This window comes from Equus przewalskii, chromosome 13, assembly GCF_037783145.1.
Source record: "Equus przewalskii isolate Varuska chromosome 13, EquPr2, whole genome shotgun sequence".
In the NCBI taxonomy this organism is placed as follows: Eukaryota; Metazoa; Chordata; class Mammalia; order Perissodactyla; family Equidae; genus Equus; species Equus przewalskii.
The window spans coordinates 58368024-58395855 of NC_091843.1; the positions used below are offsets into that span (position 1 = coordinate 58368024).

The window sequence follows — 27832 nt, forward strand, 5'->3', positions numbered from 1 at the left end:
AGTATACGTATTTACAAAACCCGTACAAAAATACGTGAGTATAGAGAATGTTATAAGAAATTCTCATGTACCTTTACAACCCAATTTAATAATTATCAACTAATGGTCTTGTTTCATCTACACCCATATGCACTTCCTCCATTTCCTCCCCTCCACTCAGATTTGTTTTGAAAACAAATCTCAGACATCGTATCATTTCTTTTGTAAAAATTTCAATATGTATATTTAAACAGGGATTCTTTCTTAACACAATCACAATGCCATCATCATACTTAAAAAAAAACAAACATTTCTTTAATATTTTCAAATATACAGTGTTCACATTACCCTAACTGTTGTACACATATTTCCCTGATTGTCATATACACACAAAAATACTGTTATAGTGTGTATCAGTGTCATGTAATCAACAGGAAAGCAGTATTCTCTTTTGCCACTAGATGGTACTACTGCACAAATTTCAGGTATCCTAAAATCATCCAGCTGGAGGAGACACACCTTGCCTTTCTTTGGGATAAATAGGTTAAAGATCAGGAAACATGATTCAATATTATATAATATATTCGAAAGTCTAATAAGTGATTTTTTTGGGAAATGCTCATTGTTTTGGATTAATTTTAATCCAACATAGGCAGCACCAATGTTTCCAAGTCTTTTCACAAATCAATATTCTAAGACAACATAAACAGGTCATGGTTCCTGCTCTTTAACAGCTTAAAGCCTCTTAAGGAAGAGATATATGAATAATTTCATTATAAAGTTGTAATTGCTATGACACCATAAGCCAAATCCTAAAGAAACAGGTGGATGGATTTGCAAGGATGTCTATAGAAGCATGTGCTGAATAATAACCAATTCACAGTTGAATTCAGATAGATTTTAAGTGCCGATATTCACGATATATATTATATGACACAGATAAGTGGTCAACCTGATATTCCACTGTAGACATTTAAGGGTCTGACTTTAACGTTTCTCTGAGAGACATTCCACTGTAGCATGGAGATGGATCTAAGGGTAGGTTAAAATGTCTCCCCAAAATGAAACTTGAATTTGCTCAAGTAGTTAAACAAAAACTTAAAAAGCCATCTCAGAGCTCTCCACTACAAAACAGACATCCAGATAGGCCTGCCAGGAGGAGTTCTTTGCAAAATCTACCTCCAAATTAGACGAAAGAGTAGTTCTGCTGGGAATTTTTTATTTTGTATCTTTAAAACTTTTTAAAAAACACACCATGTACAACAATTTTAGATATATTCTGTTAATCAGTGTTAAAATACCAAACTAGTCTTTTTTAACTTATTAGGTAACTGATTCGGCTATTTTTAAGGTTACCCATAGTTTGTGGTAAGGAAAAAAATGTTTCTTTATAGTCTACCATATTTTCAAAAGGATTTGAGGTAGATATTTTGGAGATCTGTCATTGCTGGGGACAGCTTTTACTACAAAAATAGGCAATTAGAGTAGAAAAGGTCTATAGATAGATAGATAGATAGAATAGTATATATGAGTAAAAGGTTGAACTGTTACGATAGGAATACAAAGGGTAAAAGAGGAGCAAAACTCTTTAGTGATATACAGAAGCTTGAAGAATAAGGGAGACCTCAAAATGCACAGAAAAAGAACTCGCAGAGAACAGGAAATGAATAAGGAATAGGAGTAGTGAACAGACAGGAAGAACAGGGTCAGGAACCCAGATGTTAAAATAGCCTGGAGGCAGAAACAACACAAAGCAAGAAGAATTTTTTAAAAGGGAAGGAGGTAACAGTTTTCTTGATGATCTCCAATTCTATAAAGTTATTAAATTTAGTGAGAAGAGAATCTAGCCTGAGTAACGAAATTAAAACAGCTGAAGTTTTAACCTCAATTATTTTGAAATTAGAACATATTCCCCCCACTGTAGAATGAATATTTTATAACTTTTCTTGGAGGTTATCACAGCTTTTCAATGCTATTTGGCAAACCAATTTTCTTGAAGGTGCCATGGAAATCCTCTAGGCCAGTAGTGCAATGCTTGCATGTTCCAGAAAAGGCAACTTAAAATTAAGTCCAGACAGGTACCCAAAGGTAACGTAGCTCAGCTTGTGGCAAAACCAGGAATAGACCCAGGTACTGACTTTCACGTCAGGACTCTTCCCACTAGGGCACCCTGATTTTCTTATCATCTATCAATGTAACACTTAAGTGGTGACAAGATCTGCGGTAGGTGGAAAGGAAGGCTGTATTTAATAATTGAGATATATTCTAAAGACATGAGGCTAGTTTCTATGAATTACACAGAATACCCAGCCTCAGTGTAGTGATGCTGAAGTTGGTCTCTTATTTTTAAGCCTAAAATTAACTAACAACTACTCATTGGGGTTTTACACCTATTTTCTTTATATGATTCACTGGATGAATTCACTACATTTTATTTAAAAGTATAAATGTGAACTTCTGCAAGAAAATTTTTACACATTAATGCTTAACTTAAAATCCACTTTTAAATAAGCAAAGTATCTAACTCCAGTTTACAAGAGGGAATACTGAATAAAAGTGGATAAACTAATTAAAAATCACAGTCTTGATACCTTCATATTAGATGCCTCAGTTTCCAGTTTTGTAAGATGATTGGAATTATCTTCTAGCTCTTGTCGAAGATTTGAGTTCTCCATCTTCAGTGCCTCAACTTGCTTTAACAACTGATCATATGAAGCTGCAGCCATCCTTGGCTACCCTTGGACCTATAAGGTTAAAAAGGATTTTGAAATTCACTACTAAAAAATATAGTGGCTGCTTGTTTACAAAGAAACGGACAAAAAAACAAAACTCTTGAGACAATAATAATAATAATTGTGTTAATATGCTAGTTTCAGCCTCAAAACAATATTGTTTAAGTAGCAGCATCGTTCTAAGAGGATGAAACACTGGCATCTTAGTCAAAGAAAAATAAGACTAACATAGAAGAGAACTTCAGTAGTGTTTGAATACACTTGCCTTTTCACAGTAGATGAGATTTCTATCAGGTTAGAATTTTGTCAAGGTTTTAAAGATATTTTTTCTGGTCTTTCAGGCAAAACTTACAAAATTTAATCACTGATAAGAAATTTATTTATATTAATAACATTAATTTATTTCTGGATTTTGTCCAACAGTCACAGAATTTCAGAGCGAGAATGGATTAGTAAGATTAGGTATTGCATTTCATCACTTTTCATTTGATAAAAGACTAGCCTTAAATATCATCCATGGGGTAGTAGTTTGCAGTTCCAAGAAGGCCTCATTAAAAGGCAGCCATTTAACAAAACAGACACAAAAGACAGCATTAGATTGAGACTTCAAATCTTTTTGCTAGGAAGATGATAAATAAGAATTACTAATATAAAGTTCTATTAAATTTATTCAAAAAGATGAATATAATAGGCCATGCTATAGCTTATGAGGTCTGGGACCCACAGTACTCAGATTGAGGCCAAAAGACACTTAAGGAAAATGGATGATTTTAGGAGTAGAGATTGTCAAAGAGAAGTGAAGCAGAGTCTGCCAGTTAATTATATGACTGTGAAAGAAGAGGGAAAAAAGAAACGTATAGAAGATAGCCAGGAAATAAGAGGCCCTTGGCATGAAGAATTAAAGAAGGCTAGGAGTTATATTAAGACTAAGTTCAGAAGATCCAGATTCTCTTTTTAGTTTAATCCCAAACTCACTTTAGAATCAATAAAACTCTGCTTATCTTAATTCTTTAAGAGCTAGAAAGTACTACAAAGTTTGTACTTAAGCAATATTTAAAGATCTTAACATAAAAAAATGATTCTGTAATAAAATCCACTATGCAAAATAGGGCAGACAGGTTATAACAGTGGCTCGTCCCGACAATATTGGAGAGTTCAGCAACTGCAAGGCCCCTAACAAGGGAAACCAAGGGACTCAGGTCTAGTCAGTTCTCCAATAGCTAGAGTCAATGACAAAGCTGGTGCAAGCCATTGTCACCTGGGGAGGAAAGGGGGTCCTGGGAAGTGGAGATCACTCATAAAAGACTTTATGATTCAAAAGAATGAGCCCTAGACTTGTATTTGGAGACCTGGGTCTTAACTTCAGGTTTGGCATTGGTTTGACCTTTCCCCCTTCATTTTAATTCACTTTACCACCTGTAAAATGGACATTTACCACCTGCTCTTACATAATTTACAGGGATACTATTAGAATTAAATAACAAAAGGCAGGCTGAAAAACAAAAGTGCAAGTAAATCTAAGTTACATTATGAAAATACGCATGTAGCATAACTTCCTTATTAAGAACTTAATGTTGATCTACTGTTATAAGCCCCTATCCCTCCACCAATGGTCAAGAGGCGAAGTAATTCACCCTCCTGAAAAGGACAGAGGAGACATCTCAAAAATGAAGGAGAAATTCACAGGTGTGATCATTTTTCTGTTTTACATCATACTAATAATAAGTAGGTCTGGAAATATATGGCACATTAAAAACCATGTGATAGAGGTGGCATCTGTCAGAATTTATCAGCGTAAACTCTAAATTCTTTATTTCAAACAAAATTTTAACAGGTAACTTTACACTAAAATGATAAAACAAAATAAGAGGAAGGGTAATAACACAAAGAAAGAGACAGACACACATAGGTATGTTAAGACATAGAGGGTATAACATTACATATTTGCAGAAGAGCCAGATGGGCAAGAGAAGCAGAGGCTAGGGCTGGCCCCATGGCCGAGTGGTTAAGTTCCCACGCTCCGCTTCGGCAGCCCAGGGTTTCACTGGTTCGGATCCTGGGCACGGACATGGCATAGCTCATCAGGCCATGCTGAGGTGGTGTCCCAAATGCCACAACTGAAAAAAAATATATAACTATATACTTGGGAGATTTGGGGAGAAAAAGCAGAAAAAAAAAAAACAAAGATTGGCAACAGTTGTTAGCTCAGGTGCCAATCTTTAAAAACAAGAGAAGCAGAGACTAAAGGTGCTCTTTATTGGAGGGAAAAAAATTCAAGGCCTCAGATGGACAATTAAAACATTCTATGATCTTTTTTTCCCCTCCAGAATCATAATCATTAAAGTCATTTCTGCTCTAGAAAGCAAGGTGTTTCGTATAATTTTATGGGAAAAATAAGATGTTTCCTGGAGTAATACTCTATCATATCCTTTTAGGATGTTGCAGCCATCCCTCTCTAACTCAAAACTGCTTTATGCAAAATCGAGAAATCTTAAATTTACTTTGGAATGTAAAAATGTATAAACAATCACAAGAATTTCATACAAATATATCTTAACTACAAGTCACTCAACAGCATTAAAAAAAATCAAAATTTATCTTAGGAAATGGGGAAAACCTCTGAATCTTTCAGTTTACTGAGAGTATGCAAACATCCCCATTTGTTTTTCTGTAGTACAGATGACCACCAAAGAGATGCCCACCTCAATAGAGTAGGGTAGAGCAGAAAGCAAAAGGACTGTTATCTAAACTCTTATCCAAATGCTTACTGGACAAATTAACAAGTATCCTAAGAAATTAACGCAAGAAGGCAGAAAAATTTCAGGCAGGCAAGGGATGCTCAATTAGAATTAAATGTGGAGGGATTCACTATTACTAATTTAAGAAGTTCGGGACCACTTTTTGTTTAAAATTAGTCAAGCTGCTTTTACTGTTTTGTTTTAATGAATTAAAAAAAAGAAAAAAAGATGTTCTTGCCAGCACTTTTAGGTGGTAATAAGAGGAAAAATACCAATAAAAAAGAAACCAAAAGAATCATGAAAGACTACTTTGCTGAATTCTATGCAAATAAATTTGAAAACGTAAATGAAATAATTTACTAGAAAATGCAATTTATCAAAACCAACCCAAAAAAGAGATGGAAAATCTAAAATTTACAATAAAAATCACTACTAGACAATCGCTATCATTTAATATCTTAATAGATCGACAGAGAAAAGAAAATATGATCATGCCAAAGATGAAGAAAAAATGTTTTACAAATTCAATACTCATTTTTGTTGAAAATACTGAACATAAAAGGACCTTTCTTTAACATCATATATACATCAGCCCCAAGGCCAGCACCATACTTAACGTGTAAACACTAGATACACTCCTAAAGTCAGGGACAGCCCGTTTTTACCACTCTATTATTCATAATACTAGCCAACATAATTAAGTTAAACAATGAAATTAGAAGGAAATACTATTGGCAGATGATATAATTACATACCTGCAAAATCCAAAAGAACTAAATATTACTATAATATGATAATTTCATAATGTAGGGTAGTGCAAAATAGACAGAAATCTTTCCTTTATATGTAAAAAACCAGATAGAAGATGAAATGGAAGGAAAAATCCCATTTATAATTTTAAAATAATAGTAAAATATTTGGGCATAAACTGAAAAAGTATCCAACACATATATGAGGAAAACTATAAAACACAAAGGTAGACTTCAACAAAAGGAAAGACATACCTTGTTCATGTACATGAAGATTCATTATTATAAAGATGTCATTTCTTCCTAAGTTATGAATTTTACACATTCCCAGTAAAAATACTATGTAAAGTTTGTTTTTATACTGTTTCTGCAGTTAGACATTTGAAGAAAACAAACAGGCAAAAACAAGAAAATAAGAAGAGAGAAGCACAGGAGTAGATCTACCACATACTAAAATATTGTAGAAAGCCTTTATAAATAAAACAGTATAGAGTTAACTGGATTGTACCAATTAGTTAATTTCTTAGTTCTGATCATTGTACTAGGGATATGTAAGATGTTAACAATAGGGAAAGCTGCGTCAAGGGTAACTGGAACTTGCTGCACAATTTCCCAACTCTTATGTAAGTCCAAAGTTATTTAAAAATAAAACGTTTTTAAAAAACTATGCATTGGCAAATGAACAGATCAGTCATAGGAACACACATGCACAAAAACTCAGAAGTAAATATATGTAAATTTAGTAATGACAAAGGTAGAATCTCAAACACGTGTGAAAAGATGGACTTCAAGTAAGTGGCACTGGGAAACAGGACAGTTATGAGAAAAAAGATAAAATTCCATCTATTCCTCATACTACACACTAGGATAAATCACAAAAGGAACAGAGGTTTAAGTGTTTAAGAACATTACATGGCATTTAAGTTATGGAAACAGTTTTGTTTTCTAATTAAAGATATTTAAATGGAACATACCCTCTTCCAAGGACGGTGTTACAGTGCAATGAACATTTTAATTTTAGTTAATTTGTCAGTGGGTGTAAGGCACACGGAGGACCAACTGGAATTCTCTGAAATGATATCTGTTACTGGAATAGGAGTAAAAAAATGGGTTCTTAGGTTACTTCAAACAAATGGGAAAGTTTTTATTTGGTATACAAGCATAACTACTTTTAAATAGAGTACGTCCACGGAGTGGAATATGACCTTGGCATTAAAAAGAATGGGGTTGGGGCCGGCCCGATGGCTGAGTGGTTAAGTTCACCGCTCCACTTTGGTAGCCCAAGGTCTCGACGACTCAGATCCTGGGCACCGACATGGCACCGCTTGTCGGGCCACGCTGAGGCAGCGTCCCATGTGTCACAACTAGAAGGACCCACAACTAAAATACATAACTGTGTACTGCGGGGATTCGGGGAGAAAAAGCAGGGGAAAAAAAAAGAATGGGGTTGTAAAAAAAAATGGGGGGGGGACAAAAAAAGGAGAGTGCAAATCACTTCATCTCATATGGTCCATCCTATTGTAGTAAAAGTAAGAGGATTGTATAAAGATAAAAAATGCCATTGAAAGGATATACAAAAACAATCATTGCCTCTGAAACAAAAGTCTGAGGTCTGCTGAGAAGCAGCCCTCCTTTTCATTGTACACCCTTTTGTAGAGTTTGAAGATCAAAGCAAAAAGTTGGTTCTTTGAAAGACTAAACATGATAAGAGAGAGAAGAGCCCAAACATATAAAATGAACAAAATTCTGAGGAGGGGGGAATTGATTCAAGAAGAAATAGAAAGCCTTAATAGTTCTCTAACTATTGAAAAATTGGAACAGTAGGTAATTATTTTCCCCCTCCTCCTCCAAACACCAAAAAACAGCAGATCCACATGGTTTTACAGACACTTTCTACCAAACTTTCAAGGAACAAATCATTCCAATGTTATACAAACTGTTGCTAGAACACAAATAAAGGAAATATTCTCCAATACATTCTATGGGGCCAATATAATCATGGTATAAAAATCAAAGGTAGTGTGAAAAAGAATAATTAAGGCTAATATCATTCATGAATATTGATTAAAAATCCTAAATAAAGTATTAGGAAAAAGTGTACAGTTAAAGAAACTACAACAGAATCAAGCTGAGTTTATTCCAGGAATGCAAGGAGAATAGCTTAACATTAGATCATTTGTATGTGTCATTTACTACATTAAAATATTAAAGAAGAAAAACCATATGATCATCGCAATAGACAAAAAACACGATAAAAGTCATTATCTGTTTAAGATAAAAATTCTTAATAAACTGGAAATAGAAGGGAAGCTGCCAAAAACCTACAATAAACATCATTTTTTAAAAATCTTTTTTATTATTTTTTTTTTAGGAAGATTAGCCCTGAGCCAACATCTGCTGCCAATCCTCCTCTTTTTGCTGAGGAAGACTGGCCTGGAGCTAACATCCATGCCCACCTTCCTCTACTTTTCTTTTTTTAAAGACTGGCACCTGAGCTAACATCTGTTGTCAATCTTCCTTTTTTTTTTCTTCTTCTCCCCAAAGCCCCCAGTACATAGTTGTATATTCTGGTTGTAGATCCTCCTGGTTGTGCTATGTGGGACGCTGCCTTAGCATGGCTTGATAAGCAGTGCTAGGTCCGTGCCCAGGATCCAAACTGGCAAAACCCTGGGCGAGCAGAGCAGAGCATGTGAACTTAACCACTCGGCCACAGGGGCTGGCCCCTAAACATCATTCTTAATAGTGAAATTTTAGAGGCATTCTTTTTAAAAACAAGAACAAGATAAGATGTCTACTATTACTACCTTTATTCAGTACAATCCTGGAAGTCCTAACTAGCACCGTAAGTTTTTTAAAAGGAAAGAATATGATGAGAAAGGAAGAAACAAAACAAAAATCTTACATACAAAAATTTAACAAGTTTATAGGATAAAAAGTCAACATACAAAAAAAAGTTTTTTATTCTAAGCAGAATGCAGCTCACCTGTTTTTAATTCTTTTCTCTTTATTCAACAACCAATGTAGGGCCTTATCCTCCATTCTACTTCTCTTCCTCTTCTCTATTAAGGCCCCATAGGTGGTGACGTTCAGTCTCCTATCTGCTATATTCTTTCCCCACTCCTTCCTTTCCTTACATTATGTAAATTGCTACACACATTGGCTGGACTTCACCCAAGCCCATCCCAAGTGAGAGCAAGCCAAGATGACCACCAAAATTACCTGAGGCAGGGCTTGGCAAACATTTTCTGCAAGGGTCAGATAAGAAACAAGGCTTTGTGGGCCAGATGATTTCTGTCACAACTACCTGACTTTACTGCTGTAGCAGAAAAGCAGCCACAGACAATACCTAAATAAATGGGCATGACTGTTACTCCAATTGAAATTTGCTTACAAAATCAGTGGCAGTTGGTTAACTTCTGGCCATGAATTTCCAATTCTTGTTTTCAAACACCCCAAGGTAGCCCAAATAATTTCAGACTATTGAGAAATTCTCAAAATTAGTATTTTACATTTAAATAACAGGAGTAACCTGCTATGTTGGAAAGAACAGAGAACTACGAAGTCTTAAGATCCTTTACCGTTTTTCAGCAATCATTTTTAATTTCCACAATTTCTTCATCTTCCAGAAATTTGTTGCAATCTCAGTTTGGCTCCCTCTCATTCTTTGGCATTGTAAACACCTATCCTTTTTTATTTTTTTACTCCCACTTTAATGGGGTCATAGGAGAAAGGGGTGAAAAATGTGAGTGATTAATGTATTAGCTTGCATCAGAAATTCTATTTTTGTATTAAGATTTTTAATTCACATAAAATTTTTATTTTTCTATATGGTATGAGTGCAGTGGCTTAACTTTATTGTCTTCCATATGGATAACCAATTACATCAGCACTATTTATTAACAAACAGTTTCTTTTCCACTGAACGGAAATGTATCTCTTATGCTAAATTCTCATGTATACTTAGAAGTGTAACTGCCTTACGTTCATATTAATTTGAAACATTACATTTCTATGACACTAAATCTTACCTCTCTGCGTCATGAATAATTCAGGTCCTTCAATCAGATTTTCCAGTTTTTTCAAGAAAAGGTCTTATGCCTTTTGCAACAAATTTATTTCTGAGTTTTTTGTTGTTTGATTTGCTGTGAATGAAACACCACCATTCCATACCAGATATTGCTAGTACAGATAAAACCTACTGATTTTATTTAACATCTATCTCTTGTGCAGTCACCTTATAAAATTATCCTATGAGTTCTAAAAGTTTTTCTGGGTATGTAACCATATAATACATAAGTAAAGATAATTTTGTCTCCTTTCCCAATATTTGTACCATATTTCTTTTTGTTCTCTTATTGTTAGCTTGAAACTTCAAAATTATGTTGAACAATAGTGATCTTATTCCTGACTTTAATCGGAATAGTTTAGTATTTCACCATGTAATAGTCTTACTCTTAGATTTCAGTAAATATTTTTAATATGTTTATGTATTTTCCTTTTATTTTAAATATTTTATTAGGAGTGGCTTCTCAATGTTTTCACAGCACCTTTTGATATAACATATACCATTATAGTTTTTTCTTTTAATTTGTTGATGCTGTCAATTCTAAGATTTTCTCATTTTGACCCATCCTCCATTCCTGCAATAAATCCTACTTATTCATGTTTTATTACTTTACTAGTTCATTCAGTTTTCAGTTTTTCATGTGGAATTTTTATAAGAGAAACCACAGTTTTAACTTCTTATAGTATTTTAAAATAAGGTTTTGAATTACATTTATGCTAAGTTTATAAAATGAATTGATAAGAGGCTTCTCATCTTAATTTTATATAATCTAAAATTATCTGTTCTTTGAAAGTCGGCTAGAATTCAGATCAGAAGGTGCCTTTTTAGAGGAAAGATTTTTATGTATTTTAAAGTTTCTTCTGTGGTTAAGTCTTCTCATGTTTTCTTCATCTTGTATCGATTTGATTCATTAATAGTTCACCAGTAAATTATCCATTTTCTCTAGCTTTTCAAGCGTATTACCAGAGAACTGTGCATGTTTTCATTTTTAAATGTCTCCTCTCCCATTCATCCTCTTTTGTTTTGTCTTTTGTTCATTTAATCAGGCTTTGTTGGATTTCACTTATCTTACTGATCTTTACCAAAAACTTAACTTTTGGTGCTACATATTCTTTCCATTACTTTGTTTTTTATTTTAGTCATTTCTGCATTTATCTTTATTAATTATGTCGTCTTATTTTCCATTGGTTTATTTTGTTCTTTATTATTTTAAACAGAATATTAATTCATTTATTCCTGTACTTTATTTACATGTTCACTTATCAGTTTTTCCTTAATAAAATAAACGTTTAAGGATATTCATTTTCTTAGTACAGCCTTGTCCATATTTCATAGGTTTTAGCATGAAGTGTTTTCCTCTGTATTTCTTGATAATTCATAATTTCAATTTTGATTTCCTCTTTGATCTAGGGGATACAGTGAAAATCCTTCTCAATAGTTAGGTGTATAAAATGACTTCTGAGTCATCTTTTTATTGACATTGACTTATTGTTTTTAGATTGATTGAAAATTGGTGCCTACAAAACCACTACTACTTAGAACTTTTTAAGGTTAGCCTTGTAGTCAAGAACATGACTAATTTTCATAAACATCCCACTGAAATTTAAAAAACAGAAAACGTGTATGTACAAAGTTCTCAAAGTTCTATACCTGTTTGACTGTAGCATATTATTTAAAGTCTCTATATATGGACTTATTTTTTTGTGTATCTGAAATATGAAATTTAGAAAGCCAACTATTTATTGCATACTGATAATATGCCATGTACTATAAGTGCCTTACATACATCTCATTTAATCTTTACAACTGTGAGGTGGTAGGTATCACTTACATTTTAGAGTTAACAAAGATGGGACTTCAAAATGGCAAATAACTTTCCGAAGAACACAGATCAAGTAGCTAAGCCAGGATTCAAATTCATATTTGTTTCTAATGCTCAGGCTCTTAAAGACCACACAATAATACTTTTATGTGGCTTTCAAGAACTTTTATATCTGTTAACAGTCTAACTTCCAAACTTATTTTCTATTAGGTCCCAACATAATCCTCCTCCTTCATTAAGTCCCTCCTCACTATTCCGTAGAAACTACTTTGTACTTTTGCTCATAATTCATCTCCTTTTTGAATGCCCCATCCTTTTTTCCTCTGCTTTGCTATAACATATCCCCATCCTTTAAGGCTCAGTTCTGTTGCTTTACATAAAACCTTCCTGTCTTCTCCAGCCAAGAATGAGTCTTCTGCTGATTGTACAGTAAATACTATACAACTTGGCTTTATTATTCTCTAACTATTCCACTTAACTTTGGTGAGTTTTGTTTCTCCACCTTTAAGACAAGGTTTATATCTAATACTTAGCTCTTGTAATTCCCAAAATGCTTTACTCAGTGACAGCCACAAAAGGGCAAACACATGCAAGAATCAACAGAAACAGTGCTTTATCAGCCACGCCAAAGATGTCCAGCAAGCACCAGAAGGTACGGAGAGAGGCATGGAACAGATTCTCCTTCAGAGTCTCCAGAAAGAACCAACCTTGCTGACATCTTGATTTTGGACTTCTAGCCCCCAGAACTGAGAGGGAATAGATTTCTATGGTTTTAAGCCACCTGTCTGTGGTACTCTGTCACAGCAGTCCTACAAGACTAATACAGGCAGGAAGGTAAATTGACATGTTCCTTGTTCTCAAGTGTCTTATTATATAGCAAAGGTGTAATATTCCAGCAGAAAGAGTAAACAGAATCAGTATACAAATATATCAGACATTTGTGTCCCACTTTACATTCTCTTGGCTCACTTTAACTCTAGTCACTGCTGCATCAATCAGCTCACTGCAGATGTCCAATGACAGCACATTAGCTCCACCAGGTATGTTCTGTTTTCTGTCCTAGGGCATCTGTGACACCCAAGTGTGGGTCCCCAACATTCATGCATGTACAACCTATAAAAGAGTGAACACTTGATGGGGCAATCCTTGACTAAAGGAGAATGGGAGCTAATATATATCATTCTTTCCGTTGGGTGGACAATTCCATATGGTTCCTTAGAAAGTCCTGGCAGATCAAGCCACACTTGTCCAAAGCGGTGGCCAACTTGAGAACACAAGCTTATACTGGTTGTCCTTCTTCACTATTTATCTCTTTCTAGGCCTCTACTGTTCCTGGATCACTTCTCACAGAAAGTATTTTTCATACAAGGCCCTGTCTCAAGATTCTGACTTATACGGAACCCAGGCTAAGATACAAATTACCTATAATTCAAAGGCAAATTTGAGTTCAAAAGCACTGACAGAGTGCTATGGGAGTCACACCTTGCTGAGAAGTGTTTCAGAATGTAAATGCCATTTAAGAAGAGACTTGAGAGATGGCACTATTGTAACAGACATAAATGAGGGGATGGTGTTTCAGAATAAGGAACAGCATGATCAAAGCTCAGAGGTTGGAAACTGACGTATATTTGAAGGAACAGATGGCAGTTTAATTAGCTGAAATCCAGTGTGGATAAATCAGGGAAAAGAGGAAGGTAAGAGCATAAATACAGACTTTGGCTAGGTGGCTTCAGAGTGTAAGGAAGACGAGGTTTAGAGAGAGTACCCACAGAAATGGTGTGATAGCAAACCTAAAAGGTACAAGGCCATGTTGCTTTAATGTTTCTCAGTTTCTACTAGACTGTCAGAAGTAGCTAATATACTGACATAAATTAAATGATAATAAAACCAAGAATCTAAAAATTGTCAGTGGAAAATAAATTTCAATACTCTTCAATGAGTATCTGCTTACCATCTTATGACTATTATATACTATACTATATTTTAAACAAATCTGGTAAATGAATATCTAAATTTACCCCAAAAAAGTAACATTCATTCACAAAGGTATAACTTAAAAAACAAACAGGGGCTGGCCCTGTGGCTAAGTGGTTAAGTTTGCGTGCGCTCTGCATCGGTGGCCCAGGGTTTCACTGGTTCAGATCCTGGGTGCAGACATGGCATTGCTCGTCAAACCACGCTGAGGCGGCATCCCACATGCCACAACTAGAAGGACGCACAACTAAAATATACAACTATGTTCTGGGGGGATTTGAGGAGAAAAAGAAAAAAAAAACACACACAAAACAAACATTTCAGATTAAAAAAAATAAAGAACTGTATGTGTATGCCTGAAAAAATAAAGAATTGTACGTATATGCCTATAATGGACAGAATAAGGACCCAGCAAAGATGTCCACTTGGTAATCCCTAAAGCCTGTGAATGTGTTACTTTTCATGGCTAAAGGAACCATGCAGATGTGATTAAGTTATTCTTGATATGGGGAGATTTTCCGGGATTATATGGGTGCACCTAATGTAATCATAAGGGTTCCTATAAGAAGGAGGCAGAAGGGTCAGAGTCAGAGAAGGCTTTGTGACAACAGAAGCAGAGGATCAGAGTCAGAGAGAGATTTAGTATGCTGCTGACACTGAAGACGGAGGAAGGAGCCATGAGCGAAGGAATGCAGGTGGCCTCTAGAAGCTGGAAAAAGCGAGGAAAAGGATTCTGTCCTATAGCCTCCAGAGGAAGTACACCGCCTCTGCGATGCTGACTTTGGTCTATTGAAAACCATTTCAGACTTCTGACCTATAGGATTTTAAGATAATAAATTTGAATTGTTTTATAAACAGTAAGTTTGTGGTAATTTGTTACAACAGCAACAGGAAAAAATGCCCTCTGATCTAGTGATCCCTCTCCTACGGATAAATTCCAGTGAAATCTTCTCATTGGTCTGGGTAGTGATCTTAAAATATATCCACAATTTCTTTGACTCTACTCCTTCAAAAGGTAGAGTGTAATTTATCTCTTTTGTGGGGTGGACTTAGTGATCCACTTCTAATGAAGTGAATATGGTAGAAGTGACGGTGTGTGCTTCTGAGACTATGTCTTCAACGGCTTCCTTCTTGCTCTTTCTCTCTGGAAACATTGGAGGAAGCCAGATGCCATGTCATGAGACACTCAAGAAGCCCCAGCAAGAGACCAATAGCAAGTGACTGAGACCTCTTCACAACAGCCAGGAGAAACAGACTATGTGAGTCAGGTATCTTGGAAGTGGATCCTCCAGTCTAGTCAAGCCCTCAGATGACTATAGCTCTGGCTATCTTGACTGCAACTTCATGAGAGATTCTGAGCCAGAGCACCCAACTAAGACTTTCTGGAATTTCTGCCCCATGAAAACATCTAAAATAATAAATATCTGTTGTTTAAGCTATGAAGATTTGGAGTATTTTGTTATATGATATGTAGCTAACATAGTCTACAAGGAGTCATGTATAAGGATGAACACCACAGCAGTGTTTGTGGTAAAAAATATTTGGAAAAAGCCTAGGGCCATCACTAGAGAAATAATGATAGATACTACAGAACCCTATGCAACAGAGTCAGCACCACAAACTAGATGAATATAAAGTAAAATAGATAAATCTTAAAAACAGTATTGAGTTAAAGATGTTCAAAAATTATGTAAATTAAAACCATAAATTTGGGTGCATACTCCAAAGAAGTGAAAGCAGCAACTCAAACAGATATTTGTACACCCATGTTCACAGCAACATTATTCACAAAAGCCAAAAAAGCAACTCATGTGTCCATCAACAGATGAAGAGAGAAAATACGATATACAAAGGAATATTACTTAGCATTAAAAAAGGAAATTCTGACACACGCTGCAACATGGATGAACCTGAAGACATTATGCTAAGTGAAATAAGCCAGTCACAAAAGGACAAATGTTATATTATTCCTCTTATATGAAGTCTGATGGAAGTCAAATTCATAGAAAGAAAGTAGAATGGAGGTTTCCAGGAACTGGAGGGAAGGGAAAATGAGCAGTTAGGTGTTTCAGTTGGGGAATATAAAAGTTTTGGAGAGGGATGCTGGTACATTCACAACAATATGAATGTACTTAATGCCAGAGAACTATATATATACTTAAAAATGATTAAGATGGTAAATTTTATGTATCTAAAGTTTACAATTAAAAAACCTTCATCAGCTCAAAAAAAAAAAGGACAAAAGGATGCTAAATATTTCACAAGAATTAATGCATACTGAAGAATACATTTGTCTTTTTTTTTTTTTTTTTAAAGATTGGCACCTGGGCTAACAACTGTTGCCAATCTTTTCCTTTTTTTTTTTCTGCTTTGTCTCGCCAAGCCCCCCTGTACATAGTTGTATATCTTAGCTGCAGGTCCTACTAGTTGTGGGATGTGGGACGCTGCCTCAACGTGGCCTGACGAGCAGTGCCATGTCCGCGCCCAGGATCCTAACCCTGGGCTGCTGCAGCAGAGCGCGCGAACTTAACCACTAGGCCATGGAGACGGCGCCCTGTCTATTCATATATAACTATATATAAGGGGAGTGGGAACGAAGGGAAGAAGGCCTGCCTTATATGGACTGATGATGTTATTTGATTTACAGAAATAATTTTTAAGAACATATCTATTTCATAACAGGTGAGATGCCACCTATACCAAGAGTGGGTGTACCTTTTCCTTCTAACAGTTGCCCAGTAGAAATCAAGAACCACAGACTACTGACTATTTGAACTAGAAGACCCAGAAATCACTTCCTCTAACCTTCTCATTTTACCTTCAACCTACTCATTTACATACGTACTTAATACTTCAAAAGTAATTTGCTTTTTGTAAATCTGTGATTCCAAGGTACAGTGTTTCAAAGAGCAAACCTCCACATTCCTCTAAATTAGAAGATATTTTAGATGATATAAACCTTTAAAGATCCTAGGAGTAGCCAAAGCAATCAGTGTTTAGCAATGACATTTCACATAGTTCTGTTATAAGTTTCTTAGAGGTTAGTTTCCATGTCTCATTTGACTCTCCAGCACCTTTCACAGGTCTGGCATTTAGTAGGTATTCAAATATGCAGAGAACGTATCTCCTCAAGTATCATTCACCTTTTCTACATATCCAATCTTGTGTGTGATGTAAAGTTTCACTTATATTGTAATTTAAAAAAAACAAAAAAAAAGGAGAGGGGAAAGGACAAAAATAAAAGAGAACATTTAACATAAAAAGTTTGGTTAAATTACGTGAAATTAGTAACAGTAAAAAATAGAGCAAAATGGTAAAATATAAAACCAGAGCAATTAATTGCATGAAAAACATCAATAAATAATATGAATTCAGTTCATAGGCATGCTTATGAATATTTAACTTTTGAATTCCTTAATAGCTTAATTCTGGCCATGTCAGTTAACAATGAATAATTTCAAAGACTACTGAAGCCAACAGTTTAGTCTTATATTAGGTAATTCATACGATAAGGAAAAAATCAACTTTCCTTATTTTAGTTCTTTATTTTGTATTTAATTATGAAAAATCTCAATCCAATGCTGTTTTATTTAAAAGTGTTCATACGATTAATAAGATGATCTAAAAAGAGTATGTTATGAATGTCATTATGAAAACTGCTGCCTCTCCATTTGCTCAGCTGCCTGGTATTTTACAAGGCATTCTTAAATCGTAGTTAAAACTCATAACCAAGTAAGATTTCTTTTTCACTTGCTAAATGATTTTTCAGTGATTTATATGGCTTTCCAAACAATTTCTATTATATAATATTTGTATGTTACGTAATGAGACATTTTAAAGTAGTAGTTTTATAGAGTTAGAATAAAACAGAAGACAAGTTCTTTACATCATTATACAATACATGACCTGGGACAAAGTCACAACATACCTAATTAGGAGTACTCTAACATTTAAAATGAAAATAATGCTACACTGAGCTGTTTAAATAGCAAAACGAGATAATTCATATAAAAATAAGAAGCATAAACTCTCAAAAACTATACTAATAGGAGTTCAAAGAACTGAATGGTATTAGCTATTAAATTTCATTTGGAATTTTAACGTGACATCTTTATTTCTAGCTACAGTTTCCACCAGATTTTAAAAAGAGATCTTAAGGACTATTAACCTTAATATCCATGATCAAACAATTCTTAAAGCAGAAATAATTTTTAAAATAAACATTAAATTGCTTTAATTTGTCAAAGAAAACTTTACACAGGCTTATTTACTCGAGTCCAATTCCTTATTATCTTGAAAAAAAATAATGAAACAAAATAATAGGTTCTCTCAAGACTTCCTATTACATAAGCACTATTTAAGAGACACTGTCACTGATCCTGGAGGGCTTTATAAAGCCAATGCCATCCTGTTCAGGGAACAGGGAGGTGTGGCAGGCTGGCTACCGTTTATATGCATAAAGGCAAGGCATTTAAAATCATACTCAATCTGAAAACATATGTTTTTAGACATTTAAGGAAAGGAAAAAATAAGTACAACAAAAACACTTTATATTAGAAGTATATCTTACAAGTACTCACTAAACAAAAATACATCTAAAAGAAAAGCTCTGGTGCTTTAATTGATAATGTTTGCCTGTAGACTTTACTCAACGATATCTAAAAGTGACCAGAGAGTAACATAAAATTACTTAATATAGATCCTAAATATTAAGCCTATGAAAAATCTATCACTACAATTTTTCACAAAGTAATTTACATTATAAAGTGATTTACTCTTGAATAACCTAATTAATGGCATAAAGCTACACTAACAAAGGAAAAAATCCACTGCTTCATACATAATTTATTAAAATTTCCTATAGGATTTACGTTAAAGAAAAGAATTTGAGCATCTCTTTTGTGATACAGAATCAAAGTGTCTGATATATTCCACTGTCAAAACAATCATAGGCTGATATTTTTCCTACTTTAAAAAACTGAATTATTTTTTTCCTATTCAGGTTGCAACGATAAACTGCGGCTTCTTGTAAAGGGACTTCTCCCACCAGCATTGCTGCAAGGGTTCTTATTCCTCTGCAGTTGTCCTTTCAGCCTAACAGAGGGAGAAAAGCGCTGCTGCAGTCATCTGCAAAAAGCCACTACCACTGCGTCTGGTAACTAACAAAGACACTGTTATCTTTTTGCCACCTATTCACAGGGAGTTCACTCAGATGTTTTGCAAAAGCAAGCACTTTTGGCGATCAAAATTTCACCAATCAACCAAAATCAACACTCAAGCTCTGCAGTACCTGCCTCCTCCTCTTCCTCCTCTCTCAAGGAGCCCTTTCCACCAGGGCGACATCAGCCATCAGCAGCAGCTCGCATCCCCTCTTGGCTACCGCTGCATGTGTCCTTGTGGCCAGGGAGGAAAAGAAGCCTTTCAATGGGCTAGAGCTTTTGCTCCTTGCCATGAATATGCTCCATTCTTTGTTGTCCTCTACCCGTTTCCTTAGATACTGTTATTCCACTCTACTCTGTCAACAGGCATTATAAAAACAAAACCTCCTTCTGGTTTCAAAAACAGTTCTTTCTCACCAGACTCCCCTTAATACTCCTACCCCTCCCCCCTTCTTCCTCTTCTGTCAAAAACCCTGGATCAGAAGCACAGGAAATCCATCTCCTGTGCTGCAGTAGGGGGGAGGGGGGGAGACGCCCCTGCCTCCTAACTTGGCATGTGGCAGTAGACCCTGTGCCAAAGAAAGGGCACCAGTTTCTGACAGTGCGAGGGAAAATCGCCTCCTTCTCCCCCCGGCAGCAAGCCGGGCCATCGTGGCTCCAGCACCTACCCCATTTCCGAGCCCAGCAGCACCTCCATTCCGTCTCCAGTGACACCCAGGCGGGCTGCGCCAATACAGCCACATGTCGGTCACGTGTGCCCGCGCCCAGCCAATCAGCAGGTCCCCGACGGGAATGGGGAGCGCCCTGGTCCGCGTCCAGGGGATTACACAGCTGCTTCACGCTCCGCTTCCCGACCCGCACTCCGCAGCAGAGCATAGGGCCCCGCCCCGCCGCACAGCCTGGGAGCGCTAACCCGCACCTAGCGCTCGTGGGTACACCCTCACCGCCCCTATACCCAGGCAACCCACGGAAGCTGACGGAAGCTGGCATGCATAATAGGGTGGGATGAGGGAGGTCCACAGGGCAGACAGATTAGCAAGAGATGCTGGAGATGGGGCGGTAATAAATTACATTTCATTTGCTAAGATTTGCATATTTGCAGCATAGAGAAAAAGAATTCTATTAAATGTATTACAATGGTTAATTTTATATTGCAAATCACTGATGTTAGGTAAATCACTCAAACTATGTTTGAATTAAAAATACAGTTTCCAGAAAAGCTATGATGGCAGCAGAGCAGAGTGGTTGAGATCAGAATCATGGAGTCACACGTTCTGGGTTGAATCTGCCCCTGCCTCTTACTAGCTGTATGACTTTATTCATTTAAAGACTCAGTGCCTCAATTTCCTCTATAAAATGGGAGTAGAAGTATAGAATAGAGGAGTTAATATACACGAAGCAGTATTTAGATCAGCCCCTGACACAATAGCTATTACTAATCTAAGATTTAAATTTAATATTTTAATGTAAATTCTATATTTCATTTAAATCTAACGAATTAAAGCTAAAATTACTAATTTTTATAAGTTAGGAAGACAAAATCCAAATTGCTAAGAATTTAAAGTGGATTTAAATTCTGGTTTACATGGTGGGCGGGGACTAGCTTCCATGATCTATTTCAAATTTAACTTCAGGTTTTTAAATGAAATATATTTATCGTAACTTTCTTAATTTTTCAAATTAATAGCATGAAAAGAAGCAAGCTATTAAACAGCATATTTTGCAGCAATCCATTTTATTAAAAATCGTATAAATTTGGGGCTGGCCCTGTGGCCTAGCGGTTAAGTTCGGTGGGCTTGCTTTGGCAAATGGGTCTGGTTTCACAGCATGGACCTACACCACTCCTTGGTGGCCCTGCTGCAGCAGAGACCCACACACAAAGTAGAGGAGGACTGGCACAGAGGTTAGCTTGGGGCGAATCTTCCTCAAGCAAAAAGACTAAGATTGGCAACAAATGTTAGTTGAGGAAAAATCTTCCTCAGCAAAAAAATGAAAAAAAAATTCTATAAATTAGAAGAGTAATAGACATACAGCAAGAGGTTCATGGATGTACACATAACAGATGTTCCTAGGGTTTATCCTCAGAAGGTGGGATTACGGAGTGATTTCTGCTTTCCTTTGTGCTTTTGGGTATTTTTCTCTTTGTCTCTTTATAATGTTTATTTATATATATAAATAAATAGCTGTTGAATGAACAAATGAACATATATTAACCACATATTACTAGTAATTAGAAAAACTGTATATTAAAGGTTGAAATATATGTAGGAACAATTTCCCTTCATATTTGAAATAAAGGAAAGGTCAATTTGGTTCTATCTTAGATATCCCTCTTGTCTAGATGACTTAGTTTTTACAAAAGGCTTTCAAGATCCTCTTACTGAAAGTGCATGATTCATCAAACAGGACTTATTTATATAGTCATTGACTATTTGTGATAAATTCAGAATAAATCATTTCTCCCAAGGCTTAAAACTTCTGGAAAGAAAAAGTACCCTTCAAAACAAAAGATACATTTTAGAAGCTCCTAAAAATAACCTCTCAGTACCCTAAGAAACATCTCTGTTGCTTTTGACTCAGACTATGATTCAAGCTATTATTTAGTAAACCAGTTTGTAGCCAAAATATTTGTCTAAATTTTTATTACATGTATTGTAGAAGTTAGTCAGTGATTCAAATGACAAAAATTTACAGAAAGCTATGACCATTACATGTTCATTATTCACTATGATTCAAATCTAAAAGCAAGCCAATCTAAAAACTTTACATTTTACAGTGTTGCAAACTGAATCCTCAGGGATTTCATAAAAGTTTGATCTGAATTTTATTTTAAAAATATACTTAGCTATTTTAAAAACTATAGTTAAAAACATATACAATCAAAATGTGTTGGGCTAAATCTGAATACAATGGAGATCACTGAAGCATTAATTTGTGCTACTAGGTTTGTACATATCTCAGAATAAAGCTCCTGCCACCCCTATTTAATTAAAAATGTTATCATTTATACCACATATACTCATATGCATTAAAATATTTTCTGGTCAAAGTTAAATACAGAAATAAATTGTATGTTAAGCCTATTAAAAGACTGCGCTGACAAACATGCCTCTGATATCAAATATCTGTGTTCATTACGATCAACTTGTTTTTAGTAAATGTTCATAAATTAATGTTATAAATATGAACATATAGTTCATCTTAAAAAAAAAAACCTCTGAACCTTCTGTAGCTTAAAAAAAAATTAATGACTAAAAGTAACTAATAGGAGTCTTAATGTCTTAAATCTTGCATTCCATTTTAACATAGACACGTTTGGCCTAATTTAAGACCTTTGATTTCAAAACCTGACAAGAAGAACATGGGCAACAATATTAACTAGTATAAAATGTGTTAAAATTAGTGCCCCTTTCAGTTATCTTAACTGATTCTTGTGCTTTGTCAATACTTAACTCTTTCTCTTTACTGGAGACCTCAGATATAGTAGAACAGAATAGATTTATGCCTACAAAGAGATGAACAAAAGTTTTCTTTAAAAATAATAATTATGGATTGAAAAAGCACGTGCTTGTGTAAACCTAAGTTCTTCAGGTGTTAAGGCATCAAATAAAAGCTCAGACTCACTTAGAAATTTTCCAGTCTTTAGATTTACACTAGGTTATGGTATAACAAAAAAAGCATAAGAAGAGAATAAAATGGGTCAGATTTCCAAGGCAAATTGATTGTGAAGACCAATTCTCCCATCTTTTCTATACTTTTCATGGGACATGGGAAGGAGCTGAAATGTTGCAATGGCAATGGGATTTTCAGTGATGTATAAACTAAGTGGGAGATATATTCAGTCTTCTACAAGCCAGACTTATCTGTGGTGTTCTGTGTTACCCCAAGGGGCCAAAGTGTCTCAAAAGAAATGTACCCGGCACCAATAATAGAATCTTAATTAGTTTTTCTTCCTCCAATCTTTCTCCTCTCTAACCAACAAATATCAAAGTAGTTATTTACACGCCTCCTCAAGAATATTTCATGGCTTTCCACCACTAACAGTGGAATTGAGATGGTCTGGAGTTTAACCATGGAGTAAAAGGCTTCCTCCATGTATTAAGTTTCCTACGACTGCCTTAACAAGTTACCATAAATTTAGTGGCTTAAAACAACAAAATTTATTATCTTATAGTTTTATAGTTCAGAAGTCCAAAGTAGGTCTCACTTAGCTAAAATCAAGGTGTTTTTCAGGGCCGCACTGCTTTCTGGAGGTTCTAAAGGAGAAGCTGTTTACTTGCCCTTTCTAGCTTCTAGACACGAACTACGTTCAAGGTCTCCTTCCTCCATCTTCAAAGCCAGCAATGGAGGATTGAGTCCTCAATTTGCAGCATACTGACCTTGCTTATCTCTTTCTTTGACTCTAGTTCTTCTCTGCTTCCCTCTTTCACTTTTAAGGGCACTGGCCCACGTCAACAATCAAGAATAATCTCCCTATTTTCAAGTTACCTATTAGCAACCTTAATTCCTCCTGCAACCATAATTCCCCTTTGTTACTTAATCTAACATATTCACAGGTTCTGGGAATTAGGAAGTGGATATTTTTGGGGAGTCACTATTCTGCCTACCACACTACACTTTATCTTCAACTCTTTCAGAACCTGCATCCTAATGATAGTCCAATCAAACTAAACACTTAGCCATTTCTAAAGCTCACCTTAAACGCAGAGTTTTTTGCCTTTACTCTAATGTGATATGGTAGAAGGCTCCAGCATATGAAGAATGAACACTTAGGCTCAAAGTTCTGTCTCTTTCATTCTGTAGCTCTATGACTCTGGATAAGTCACTTAACTATATTCTAAGACTTGGCTACTCTTCCATCTGTAAAATGAGAATAACCATCTGTTTGACTTATTTGTATGGAGCTATCATAAGGATCAAACGTGTTAACTATGGGGGCCGGCCCAGTGGCCAAGTGGTTAAGTTTGTGTGTTTCGCTTTGGAGGCCCAGAGTTTTGCTGGTTCGGATCCTAGGCGTGGACCTAACACTGCTCATCAAACCATGCTGAGGCGGTGTCCCATACAGCAGAACCAGAAGGACCTACAACTAGAATATACAACTATGAACTGGGGGGCTTTGGGGAGAAGCAGAAAAAAAAAAAAAAGATTGGCAACAGATGTTAGCTCAGGTGCCAATCTTTAAAAACAACAACAAAAATGTAACTATGAACAAATTTTTTAAACTATGAAATACTTATTAAAAGTAAAGGATTATTAATTGCTCTATTTGTCCAAATCAAGGTTTAGCTTAAACATACATTTCCATGAAGTAATCTACTATCCTACCTAGAAATCAATTCACCCTCCTCTTCTCTTCATTGTTTTTACCTCTTTTACGGCACAAACGCATTTTGTACTTCTGGGTGTACATCTCTTTTCCCATTCCTAACTATAAGCATCTTGAGGGAAGAGCCATACCTGATTTTATCTTGTATGTCTCACAGTGTGTAACACAATATTTTGCCCATAGTAAGTGTTCACTACATATTAGGGTTTTTTTCCTTAAAGATTGGAACCTGAGCTAACAACTGTTGCCAATCTTCTTCTTTTTCTTTTCTTCTTCTTCTCAAAGCCCCCAGTACGTAGTTGTATATTGTAGTTGTAGGTCCTTCTTGTTGTGCTATGTGGGATGCTGCCTCAGCATGGCCTGATGAGCGGTGCCATCTCCGTGCCCAGGATCTGAACTGGTGAAACCCTGGGCCACTGAAGCAGAGCGCGCAAACTTAACCACTTGGCTACAGGCCGCCCCTAAATATTAGTTTAAGGAACAATTTAAAATTAATCTCAAAGGGTATCCAATGCAGACGCCCTCATGGAATAATAGAAGAGCAAATGCTGAATAATGAATATTATTGCAAAATATACTTTCTACAGAGGAAATGGAATTCTTTAAATAAAAACCCTGGGCCCTATAGGTGAAAAAAATGTGATGCAGCCTTGGGACTAAGTTTCTGAGGTTAGGTAGCTGCACAGTAGAATCGCTTTAGGAGCTTACAGAGTTTTTAAAACACCACTAAGTCAGACCATCTAAGGATGAGGCCCAGGTATTGCTATGTGCTGCCAGAATTGAGAAACACCAAGTACTACTCTAACTTCTGCTGTCAAAGCTCTCACTGCACTGTGGTAGGGAGACCATTTTGAAATGTCTTTTAATAGAGTGCTGTACAGCCTGAAGTCCTGCTTATAGAAGAAAAAACTTACTTCTTCCTGTCAAAAAGCTTCCTAGTGAGACAGCCCTTATGGCTTAGTGGTTAAAGTTTGGCATGCTCTGCTTCAGCGGCCCAGGGCAGTTCCCAGATGCAGAACCACACCACTTGTCTATCAGTAGCCATGCAGTGGGGACAGCTCACATAGAGGAACTAGAACTGAGAATGAGAATATACAACTATGTACTGGGGCTTTGGGGAGGGAAAAAAAAAAAGAGAGAGGAAGACTGGCAACAGATGTTAGCTCAGGGTGAATCTTTCCCAGCAAAATAAAAAAAGCTTCCTAGTTATGTATTAGCAATTAACATGAGAAAAAATTAGGACTAATAAATATACAGAAAATGTCTTACTACATTAAGGAATCAAATAAATAGAAATAAAAATATTATTTTCATCTATTAAATAGGCAATGATATTTTAAAATAATACAGTGGGTAAGAATGCATGAAAACAGGCAGTAGGTTTCAAAAGTCCTTTAAATGCTTACACTGAAGTCAAGTTAAAAGAAATTATCCTATGTACAATCAGATAGATGCAAAGATTTATATTCAAAGATACTCAGTATTGTTTACACTAGTGAAATGTCAGAAACAACTTCAATGATCGATAACAACAGCTTGGTTAGTTATATTTTTGGTACACTTAAAGATGATTAAAATTATGTCAGAGATATGACTGCATAAAAAGGGATAAAATATTTAGGGATAAATTTAACCAAGGAGGTGAAAGATCTGTATACCGAAAACTGTAAGACACTGATGAAAGAAATTGAAGACAACACATATAAATGGAAAGATATTCCATGTTCATGGATTGGAAGAATTAATATTGTCAAAATGTCCATATTGCCCAAAGCAACCTACAGATTCAATGCAATTCTTATCAAAATTCCAATGGCATTTTTCACAAAAATAGAGCAAACAATCCTAAACTTTGTATGGAACTACAAAAAGTCGCGGACAGCCAAAGCAATCCTGAGAAAAAAGAACAAAGCTGGAGGCATCATATTTCCTGATTTTAAACTATATTACAAAGCTATAGTAATCAAAACAATATGGTATTGGCATAAAAACAAACACACTGATCAACGGAACAGAACAGAGAGCTCAGAAATAAACCCACATACATATGGCCAATCAATTTATGACAAAGTAGCCAAGAACAATGGAGAAGGGACAGTCTCTTCAATAAATGGTGCTGGGAAAACTTCACAGCCACATGCAAAAGAATGAAACTGGACCCTATCCTACATCATACACAAAAATCAACTTAAAATGGAGTAAAGACCTAAATTTAAGATATGGAACCATAAAACTCCTAGAAGAAAATACTGGGGGTAAGCACCCTGACAACAGTCTTGGCAATAATTTTTTTGTATTCGACACCAAAAACAAAGGCAACAAAAGCAAAAAATAAACAAATGGGACTACATCAAACTAAAAAGCTTCTACACAGCAAAAGAAAGTATCAACAAAATGAAAAAACAACCTATGGAATGGGAGAAAATATTTGCAAATATATATCTGATAAGAGGTTAATATTTGAAATATATAAAGAACTCACACAACTCAATAGTAAAACCACAAACAATCTGATCAAAAAATGGGCAAAGGAAGTAAATACACAGTTTTCCAAAGAAGACATCCAAATGGCCAGCAGGTAAATGAAAAGATACTCAACATCACTAATCGTCAGGGAAATACAAATCAAAAGCACAATGATATCACCTCACATCTGTTAGGATGGTTGTCATCAAAAAGAGATAACAAGTGTTGGGGAGGATGTGGTGAAAAGGGAACCCTTGGGCACTGTTGGTGGGGATGTAAACTGGTGCAGTTACTATGGAAAACAGTATGAAGGTACCTCAAGAAATCTAAAACAAAACTACCAAATGATTCAGCAATCCCACTTTTGGGTATACATCCAAAGGAAATGAAAACAGGATATGGAAGAGATATCTGCACTTGCATGTTCACTGCAGCATTAATCATAGTAACCAAGATATGGAAGCAACCTAAAGGTCCATCAACAGATGAATGGATACAGACAATACAGTATACATACAGAATGGAATATTATTCTGCCATGAGAAGGAAGGAAATCTTGCCATTTGTGAACACGTGGATGGACTCTGAGGGCATTATGCTAAATGAGATAAGCCAGACAGAGAAAAGACAAACACTGCATGGTATCACTTATATGTGGAATCTAAATAAAAAGCCAAACTCACAGAAATAAAAGATAAAAATAAAATAATGTCATAGAAGATAACTATATGACATATAAAAATATAATTCATGTAATATAAGCAAAATGCTGAATACTGTATGCTTAACATGATACCAACTAGCTTTTTTAAAAAAAAAAA

The 27832-nt window shown here is 35.5% G+C and overlaps 1 protein-coding gene across 23 annotated transcripts in view; it reads right to left on the reverse strand.

The window, feature by feature from the left end:
• Nucleotides 1-27832, reverse strand: part of APC (APC regulator of WNT signaling pathway) — a 116509-nt gene that overhangs the window by 62106 nt on the left and 26571 nt on the right. For 4 of the 23 annotated variants that reach the window (XM_070571290.1, XM_070571286.1, XM_070571279.1 and 1 more), the window contains exons 1-3: nt 19888-19958; nt 19351-19453; nt 2571-2723 (exon numbers count right to left, since the gene is read on the reverse strand). The exons of 4 other annotated variants lie outside the window; for them this stretch is intronic. In XM_070571290.1, coding sequence (XP_070427391.1) covers nt 2571-2705 — 135 coding nt within the window. In that variant the 5' untranslated portion in view covers nt 2706-2723; nt 19351-19453; nt 19888-19958. Of the gene's footprint in view, nt 1-2570; nt 2724-7172; nt 7287-19350; nt 19470-19887; nt 20114-27832 lie in introns of those variants that run through there. 15 more of the 23 variants (XM_070571276.1, XM_070571288.1, XM_070571284.1 and 12 more) reach the window with 8 other exon arrangements.